General features: G+C 39.3%; 1 protein-coding gene across 1 annotated transcript; it reads left to right on the top strand.

Moving 5' to 3' along the window:
* Window positions 1–3903: 3903 nt before the first annotated feature.
* Window positions 3904–4830, top strand: LOC310649063 (olfactory receptor 10G6-like; the record flags this gene model as incomplete). The annotated part of the gene is made up of 1 exon (XM_083377323.1): window positions 3904–4830. One exon carries the CDS (start codon window positions 3904–3906, stop codon window positions 4828–4830), a length of 927 nt encoding a protein of 308 aa, XP_083233449.1.
* Between the last annotated feature and the right edge of the window lie 5866 nt (window positions 4831–10696).

Here is a 10696-nt window from a genome sequence, read left to right on the forward strand (position 1 = left end):
CCAGTTTGACCAGCCAATCCAAAGGTGTGAAGTTGTTATTGGAACCAGTTCTTGCGCACCTCAGTTTCCTCCCAGCAAAGTGGAGATAAGGCAGTTGGCTCCAGGCACATTCCTCCCTCCCCTTTCACACCCAGCAAGATACATCAAAGTGGAAAAGAACAAAGTGAAGGAAATACATCCTAGAGCCCCCTTTCCCCAGCGCTAAACCTCCCCCTTCCCAACAGAATGGCAGAACCCAAAATGGCATGAAGTAAAAAAAGAATTGTCAAAATGAATAAATGAATGGAGGGTGTGAAATTGATCTTGGTAGCAAAAGGCAGACTTTTACTTCATATCTGTGGCAAAGGAAAGGGACATCCACAGTAAAAAAAAATCAAAGATATTGAGTTTCTCAGTCTTCCATCATGCAGTGATAGTCAAGTTCTTTTCTGCCCTTGAGATGATCAACCTTTGGTTGACCAACCATTTTTCTTCAAGCACATCATGATACTCCACTGGTTCCTTTAAGCGCAATGTAAGATTACCTTTTCATTTAATTAGGTTTTCATAACTAAGCTACAAGATGAAGGAAGAGAATTTGAGAATTTGTTCTCCGGTATGATTGGATGCTGGCCTTATTGCAAAGGTGGGGTAGCAATCGCCCTTGTGTCATATGATTTTCTTGGGTCAACAAATTCTGACCCAGAATGGGAGAGCTCACCATAGTCAATTTGCTATGGCCAATTTGCCATTGGACAGCTCACTGCAGGACAATTCAAATATCCAATTTAATTATTTAAAATAATTTACAATTATTTTAATTTTTGTCATTTACATTTCATTTTGTTCCTCCTTTTTTCAATGATTCCATTCCACTATTTTTTCATTATTAGTGTAAATCTTGTCCCGTGGTGAGTTGTCCCATGATATATTGTCTCACGGTGAGTTGGCCACAGCAAGTTGGCTGCAGCAAATTGTTCTAGACCCTGATCCTGACCAGCTCATTAGATCTAGGAGCAATGGCTTAGAGATACTTCTCTTCCCTTAAAGCAGGGGTGTCAAACTGCCAGTCCGCAGACCAGTTTCATTATACTGAAGCCGAGCCCACCCCATTGCCAGCAATGCAAAAAGAATAGTGATACGTCACAACATGTCACGTGATGTGGTGAGTTTCACACCCATGCCTTAAAGCAAACTGTGTTGCCTGATTACCCATTGCCTTTAATTCTAACATTGTCTTCATCTGGTGTCAGACCCCAAAAACCAAGAATGACATGAAAAGTTACAGTATTTCTGAGTAGTTGATTTATTGTTGTTTGCCTACAGACTGAATCTTGCTACACTAAAGCATCTGTATAACTATAGACATACTTCTAACTATAGACATACTGCTCTCTTTTTGCCTACCAGAAATTCCAAGTTTCACTTGCTCTTTGACCTCTGGAAAGGAGTCCTTCCTTTCTGCAATTCCAGATTACATTCCACCACATCTGGAGTAGGAAGTGGCAATGAGGCTAGGGAATAGAGGTTTGTATTCAAAGCAGAAGAATCTGTGTCATTTTCTGAACTTGGTTGTTGGTTTACAAACATTCCATTACCCAACTAGATAACATCATCAGTCTGAATGAGTATGAGGTTTGCTTCCTGTTTATACAGAAGATCAGGAGAAACAGACAAAAAAGCTCAAGGATTTTAAGTAGGAGGAATATTATAATTTATCAACAATAATACTGTATAGCATAAGGATTTTAGGAGAAGAGATATATAATGCTGGGGATAAGAGAGAAGAATAACTTTGTAATCATGTGCAGGATAAAAGAAGTCTTCTGAATTACTTCCCGTTGGAAACAATAGGATTTTTAATTAATGGCTAATAATTCTGTTGAATAATTGCTCAATAGTAGTAACTGTGAGAGGGATCTCGGAGTCTTAGTAGACAATCACTTCAATATGAGCCAGCAGTGTGCTGCAGCTGCCAAAAAAGCCAACACAGTGCTAGGCTGCATTAACAGAGGGATAGAATCAAGATCAAGTGAAGTACTAATACCACTTTACAATGCCTTGGTAAGGCCACACCTGGAATACTGCATCCAGTTTTGGTCACCACGATGTAAAAAAGATGTCGAGACTCTAGATAGGGTACAGAGAAGAGCAACCAAGATGATTAGGGGGCTGGAGGCTAAAACATATAGGGAACGGTTGCTGGAATTGGGTATGCATAGTTTAATGAAGAGAAGGGTGAGGGGTGACATGACAGCAGTGTTCCAATATCTCAGGGGCTACCACAAAGAAGAGGGAGTCAAGCTATTCTCCAAAGCACCTGAAAGCAGGACAAGAAGCAACAGATGGAAACTAGTCAAGGAGAGAAGCAACCTAGAACTAAGGAGAAACTTCCTGACAGTTAGAACAATTAACCAGTGGAACAACCTGCCTCCAGAGGTGGTGAATGCTCCAACACTGGAGGTTTTTAAGAAGAGACTGGACAGCCATTTGCCTGAAATGGTATACGGTTTCCTGCCTGAGCAGGGGGTTGGACTAGATGACCTCCAAGGTCCCTTCCAACTTTTATTATTATTATTATTATTATTATTATTATTATTATTATTATTATTATTATTATGATGATGATGATGATGATGATGATGATGATGATGATGATGCATCTGAACTTTCAATCTAATCTATAATTGAAAATAATTGTGCCCCAGTTGAATTTCTGGAGATGATAATTGCCTTTCTCCAAAATTAGCAATATTCTAAAATAATTCTCAATGGAATTTGATGGAACACTCAAAAGCACTCCTTTCCCTAACTCTCGATAATGAAGACATTGTGATTAATAAACGCACAACATTTAAAAGATGTCACAGGAGAAATATAGAAATGCTGCTAAAAGGATGCACCAGGATATATAATTACTTATTTCTTCATTTCAAACCGAGAGTCCATAAATTGAAAGAATCATAATATCTTCATAACACATCTGTAGATGAGAAAGGGAGAGAACACCTAATCCTAATTGAGAAGCATTCAGCGAGACTTGGAATATCATGCAAAACTGGAACACAAAGGCTTACAACATGCCAATAATTCACAACAGCTGACCACCTTTTTGGAATTGCCACATCTTATTTAGGTATTCATGCAACTCATTCTCTCAGCTATCATTTTGGAAAGTAACCTTAGCCTTCTCAATTTGATTGAAGATCTCTCTGGTACAACTGGGGGGGCGGGGGGAAGCAGTCTCTGAGAGGAAAGATCATCTGCTTTTCACAAATTGTCTCAGAGAAACGGAACGACATGTTATAAAGCTAAAAATGAGAAGCCACGGAGCTAGTGCACTTAGTATTGTGTTATGACCAATGATTTATTTTGATTGTAGTGATGGAATATTGCTTATTCGTATCTTCAGCAGAACATATCTAGCTGAAAGGTAAGGCAAATAGTATAGATGACAGGATTTCTGTGGTTTTCCACAGCCATTTGGGAGGGGAGAAACTTTTCAAATTTGTACATATTCAGGAGTACTAGAGGGAATTTGCTAAATAAGTTTCACTTCAAGATACTTTCCAAGCAGCTTCCCTTTCTTCGTGAAAGGGCCTGCTCAGAATTTTGTTAGATTGGTGATAGATATGAAATAAAAAGTAAAAATAGTAGGTCTTTCTCCACCACATTGAATATTTATTTATTTATTTATTTATTTATTTATTTTAAAAATGTATTTTATGCAGCTGCCCCTTAACGTGTGACAGAAAGAGGATGATGTTATATTGTTTTGTAGATCTGAAAGAAGTAAGTGAATTCAAGTTGTACAAAATGCACAGAAGCTGTCAGGGACCCAGTAGGAAATAACTCCAGAAAACATTTCTCTTAGAGTAGTTCATTGATCAAAGACTTCAGGTATATATAAGAATAAGCTGACACATGGAATGTCCAAATCAATCAGCCCCACATGACTTTATCCTTTCTGGGTTTCCATATCCACAAGGGTTCAAGCTACCATTGTTGCTCTTCTTTTCAATCATGTTTGCCCTCACCCTTTCTGGAAATTTTCTGATCATCTTGGTGGTGATCTCTGACCTTCAATTGCACAAGCCCATGTACTGGTTCCTCTGTCATCTCTCCATCCTGGACATGGCCTTTTCAGCTGTGGTGGTTCCCAAAGTGATTGTAGGCTTCAGTTCCAGAGGAAAAATCATTTCATTTGCAGGTTGCGTCACACAGGTATTGTTTTTGAATTCTGTTGGATGTGCAGAATCTTTTCTTTACACCTTTATGGCTTATGACCGCTTCTTGGCCATTTGTAAACCACTCCATTATACCAACATCATGAGTTGGAAAGTTTGTCTCTTCCTCTCCTTGGGTACCATAATTGGAGGCAGCCTCAACTCTGCATTTCTGACATCACTCACCTTTCATTTGCCTTATGGAGAGGACAACTATATTGACTATATCTTCTGTGATGCTCCATCCATCCTGAAGCTGGCTTGTGTTGATGCAAAACTTAGTGAGTTGATGATCATCGCTGACGTGGGTTTTATTGCAATGGCCTGCTTTTTCCTCATCCTAGCCTCTTATGCCTACATCATCACAGCCATTTTGAAGATTAGAAGCAGTGAAGGTCAACACAGAGCATTCTCCACTTGTACTGCTCATCTTACTGTGGTGTTCATATATTACCTGCCTTTGTTTTATCGTTATATGAAGCCAGCATCTCAGGACTCCATGGATAGTGTGGTAAGTGTGTTCTACACCACCATCACCCCTTTGTTGAACCCACTTATATACACACTTAGGAACAAGGAAATGAAAACTGGTCTACTGAAACTCTGGAGAGGGAATCCAGAATAGACAATAGTAAGTATGGCTACCTAATATTTATGCTTTTAAAAGGAAACATGGTGAATATCAAGTTTACATCATCCTTTCAGGGTAGAAATCTGAATTTTATGGATCCACTGAAATTTTCTACCGACCACTCTTAAAATATGGATATAGCTGCTCAAATTCCATAGAAAGCCACAAGGAGCTCATTGGAAAATTGGGGATAAGTCTGTGCTATGTCCTCCTTAATCTTGGAGCAAGGATGATCTGCTTAGAGGTGTAAACAATCAGCATCTCAAATTGGACCAATGGTCCTTCCACCTGCAGGAGGTTTCAAGAGAAAGCTTGAACAGATGCTCAGGAAAGGATCTGAGATGTAAACAATGCTGAAGGAAGCCTAAAGTTTACAGAGCAACCATTCCCATCAGATGCTGCTTTGTTCTTCTCCTAGAGATGTCCTCATCCAGCCAAACCTTGAAAACAGTTGTTCACAAAGTCCTTTTTCAGCCAGCTTCTGTTAGATCTGCTGTCTTTGACACAGAAGAGGAAGAATTCCATCACATCATCTTCTCTGCTGTGTATCATTAGACCTTTCCTGCACTACTGGCTGAAATTCCACTGCCTCCTACAAGATCTGTGTGAATGGATCTCAACATATAAGGGGAATAAATCAAAGGGTAAAAGAATTATTAGGCAACTATTTTTTATTCAAAAGCTACTGATTGGGTGAGTTTATACAAGATGGTACCTGTTTGGAATACATTTAATAACTCCTCTTTTACAATGGATACTTGGGAAAAGTTTTGGGTGAGAAATGTAAAATTTACGCAGGCTCAAAATTTAAGAGAGAACTTTTATAAAATGTTTTATAGGTGGCACTTAGATCCTAAAAAATTAGCAAGTATGTATCCGAACTGCCAGCCCAAATGTTGGAGGTGTGGCAGTGAAGATGCAACGTATTTTCATATATGGTGGACCTGTAAAAAGGTTAAAGCTTTTTGGATTAAAATTTGGTGGAACATGCAAAAGATATTCAAGAAAAAGATAAAGTTTTGTCCGCAACTGTTTTTATTGGGCATCATTACTGACACTACTGTTGTGGACACTAAGTTGATGCTGAACTTAATTACGGCAGCGAGACTTTTAGTAGCGCAATATTGGAAGAAGGAAGAACTGCCGACTATAGAAGAATGGACTTTAAAAGTCTCCAATCTGGCGGAAATGGCAAAGATCTCAGCGTACTTGAAAGATCAGTCGCAACAGAGATATATTGTGGAGTGGAGAAGATGGATTGATTATATCCAGAATAAATATGGGATTAAAAAGTTTCATCTAGCATTTGAATAAGTATTGATGTGATATTTAAATTGCTTGTAGTTATTTTATAAGAGTTAAAGTGTGATAGATTTAATATTTTATTGTTGTTTGCATAAGGTGGACTATGATTGTTTGTATTTTTATACCCTGTATTGAGCTCTGGGAAGTCGGGGAGGAGGGAGGGGGAAGGGAGGGAGGTGTTGGGGAGGGTTGGGGAGTGGGAAGGGGGTTGGGGATTTTGTCTTTTTTAAAAAAAATGTATTGTAAAACTTTTCAATAAAAAAAATAACTCCTCTGAATGTTTTTGTGTGTACTTCTTCCATGCTGTAGTAGTCTCTCCGATATTATAATCTGAATTAACATTGTCCTTTTGCTTTTTTATGCAGGGAACTTGAGCAATAGCACGTTGTATGTTCAATTTGCAGATACCATGCATATTTCCCTATTAAACTTATATTTAAATCTACCAAGGACTGAAGAACCTTATTGGTTATTTAAAAAGAAGAGACGGAGGGGGAGAGAGAGAGAGGGAGAGGAAGAGGGAGAGGGAAGAGGAAGATTTGCATAGATTGTCATCACTCATAACTTCTTCCATTAATTATACACTTACATTCTGCCATTATTCAATGTATCTTGACACTGAAATCAGAGGAAAAATATGGAAAAGAAAACATGTCTAATGTTATAAATAAAATAAAAAAATCTTTAATTCAAGATTCCTAGCAAGGGAATGCTTCTTCTGAATATCTTTTTACGTGTTTCTCCCATGCTTTAGGAATCTCTTTGATACTGCCATTTCAATAAACTATCATGTTTCTGATAGATGAGACCAATTAAAAGAACTTCAAGGGAAGGAATTCTTCCTTAAAGAACATTTTTGTTTGGCTACAAAATAGCGGCACACACAAAGATGAACCCAAGACTAAATTCCCCTCCCCCTGGTTACAAAGTTTCAAGTTGCAATTCCCACCCCACTTAGAAGTCATAAATCACATTCACCAATTGTTACTAAATGCGGGCACTCCTCCCAGATTTCCAGCCTGCCAAAATATTATCAGTAATGACCTTGGTTCCCATACTTGAGAATTGTAATGGCTAACTTAAAACTACACTTCCCCCCTCTTTCTATTCCAAATATGTGGCAACTGAAAACAAAATGAAAATGGCTTCAGTTCAATTCGTTGCAGAGTTGACGTTCTGCCCCCTTTAAAGAAAGGAGAAATCCTGTATTTGTGTGACTTTATTCATTAAACTTGAAATATAGTACAGGATTAAGAAAACTTGACATTCAGTGTAGCTATGTACTCACTAATAAAAATGTCAAATATTTTGACAGGCAAACTTGTATATGATTCCGTTCTTTGTTTAAACCTGAATTTTCTCTACTGCAGTTGGAATATTTGGGAAAGAAGCATTCTTGGTATCTTCTGATACTTGATAAATAAGTTTTTAGCTTGCCCCCTTTCCGGTCATCTCAAGGCTAAACGAAACAATAATATATGATTCAATGATATTATCTTTTATACAGGAGAATTTTTTAGAAAATGAACATCAAAATTTTATTATTGTCATTCATCAAAAATGATGCCCAATTTCTTATATTTAAAAACAAAAAGAAGATGATACAATTACAGTGACAATGGGTGCCTCCTTGGCAGAACTGAAGAACCACACCTTCCTGGAGAAATTTGTCTCTGTGATCGTTAAGGTTCAATATTGACTTGATGGCACATGTTCACAATTATTGTGTGGCAGTGGACAGCAGCACCCACAAGAGAAGTCAAGATGGTGGCTCTCTTGGTGTTGTGTCATGTGGTTGCAGCCACTATGGTGACATTTAAGGTCAAATCTTTGAAAACCCCTGTGTCAGGCACAAGCGAACAGGAAGAGGAGCTGAGTTCTATTCATTTCGAATTTATTACATCTTACCTATACACATGAATCTGATCTACTAACGGTCAAGACAAATTGCGACTAGACAAGGAACAGTGGAATTCACACAGGGTTGGACTAAGGTCTCTTGTGCGAATGTACCACCTCCAAACTGATGACACATTTAACCCTGCTTTCGGGCTCAGCCTGGTCATCTCCTACATCAAAGGAATGAACATGGAGGCGGTCCAGGTCTGGATGGGGAGAAACAGGCTTCGTCTCAATCCTGCCATGACTGAGTGACTGTGCATATCGGCATCTCGGGTCAACCAGACTATTCCACCTCTAACGATGGGGGGTGAGGTGTTACCCCCCGTTGATAGGGCTCGCAACTTGGGAGTCCTCCTGGATTCACGACTCAATTTTGAAGATCACATAGGAGCCGTGACCAGGGGGGCCTTTGTCCAGGTTCGCTTGGTATGCCAGTTGCGACCCTACCTGGACCGAGATGCCCTACGCACAGTCACTCATGCGCTTGTGACCTCCCGTTTAGACTACTGCAACGCTCTCTACATGGGGCTGCCCTTGAGGACCACTCGGAGGCTTCAGCTGGTGCAGAATGCAGCCGCGCGAGTTGTGATGGGGGCTTCCCGATACTCCGCGAGCTGCATTGGCTTCCGGTTGCCCTCCGGGTGAAATTCAAGGTGCTGGTTATCACCTATAAAGCCCTACATGGCCTGGGTCCGGGGTATTTGAGGGAACACCTTCGCCCAGTGCGCTCCCACAGGGAGGGTCTGCTCAGGGTCCCACCGGTAAGAGATTGCCGGCGGGTGACACCCAGGGATAGGGCCTTCTCAGTGGGGGCGCCTGCCCTCTGGAACCAGCTGCCAGTGGAGCTGAGGACTGCCCCCGACCTCCGATCATTCCACCGGGGCCTGAAGACCTGGCTCTTTGAGCTCTCGGGCCCAGGCTGAGGAGAAATTTATTTTAAGTGGGGTTTTTTAATTGCACAGGGTTAGTTTAATCTTTTTTAAATTGGTTTTTTAACTTTTGTATGGCTGATTTTTAACTCCCTGTAAACCGCCCTGAGTCCTCAGGGAAAGGGCGGTATATAAATGCAATAAAATAAATAAATAAATAAATAAACAAACATGATGGCTCCTTAGAGATAACTTTGGTTATCCTTTTTTGCAACTAAAAATTAATGCAATAACCATTTCCCTGGACCTTTAGTTTCCACGGCAGACATAGCCACCAAAATGAACAGGTCCTTTTCCAAATCAAAATTAACATACAATCATAGACTAAAATGAGAAATAATGTTTAACCCGAAAGGAAGTACTCTGGTACAAGGCCAGATCACATACATTAGAAGTACAATTTTAGTAAAGCATACCCAAGAATTAACCGAATTCTGGTGCTTCTTCCTAAAAACACATATATTATCCAGAATACATGAAACAGTAAGATCGGCTATATCATTATGACTGGTGATGTTTCCTGACTAGGGCAGCAAACCTCACTGCCCAAGATGAGTAAAAATAAATCAGGAAAGAGACAAGATGGATCGTGGATTTCAAGATGAAGTCAAGATTATGATTGATCAAGGGGAAAGCTGAAATTCTAACTATGCATTTGGAGGAGGAAAAAGTTAACCCAAATGGTAAGGTAGAAATATGACTGCCAGTCAATTCTGGAGTAAAAAGAATTGTTCTGAATTAATTCCTATTGGAAACAATAGGATCATAACTCATGGCTAATCATCTCTTTGATTATTATGTGTGCAAACTTTCAAATTTACTAATTGTTTGAAAGTAATTATTCCCCAGTGGACTTTCTGGCAATTATAATTGCCTCTCTCTTAAATCAGCAATATTTAAAATAATATGCACTATCTCTAGGGAATAAAGGCAGAGTGTTCACTGAAGATGCAATATTTTAAAAAGATATGAAAAGAGAAGTATCTAAATGCTCCACCTGGAGAAATGAAGATACACAAGTCTGCCTACTTCTTCACTTCACACTGAAAGGTCATATCAAGCAGGAGTTCATCACAACGTCACAACAGACCAAAGTTTCCTGGATGGAAAAGAATGAAAACACCTACTCCTAATTAAGAAGGCATCTAAAGACTTGGAATAACATACTAACTCACAACATATAAGCTTAAAACAAGCTAATTTTTCAAAACAGCTGATTGCTCTTTTTTTTTTTTTTTTGGAACTTCAACACCTTGCAATTCAGTCTCCCATTTTGTGAAGACCTTCTTAAGATGGTTTCCTGCATTCTCAATGTGGCTGAAGATCTCCTCAAATAAAATTGCAGTCTCTGAAAAGAAAGATCATCTGCTGTCCACAAATTGCCCAATGGAAACTCAATGGCATTTTTAGCTATAAAGCTAAAGAATCAGAAAGCAAATCGTTTAAATACACATCAATACCTTCCATCTGCTACTCTGCAGCTGCATTAGCAATTTGTGATAGTTCTGACAAAGATATAATTTTGCCAATTGCAATCCATTTTACATGAGCAACCACAGAGCAGAGGGAAATCAGTAGCTTCTTCCCCACCATATTCACACTGTTGGAAATGGTCACTGAAAGGAAAGCTATGCCCCTCAGAGGAATAATCGACTGAGTGAGTTCAAAGGTCTCTTTAGTGCTGTGTTACTGTATGATTGCTGATTGCTAATTTATTGTTAGAA

The sequence above is a fragment of the Vipera ursinii genome (assembly GCF_947247035.1).
Source record: "Vipera ursinii genome assembly, chromosome: Z".
Lineage (NCBI taxonomy): Eukaryota > Metazoa > Chordata > Lepidosauria > Squamata > Viperidae > Vipera > Vipera ursinii.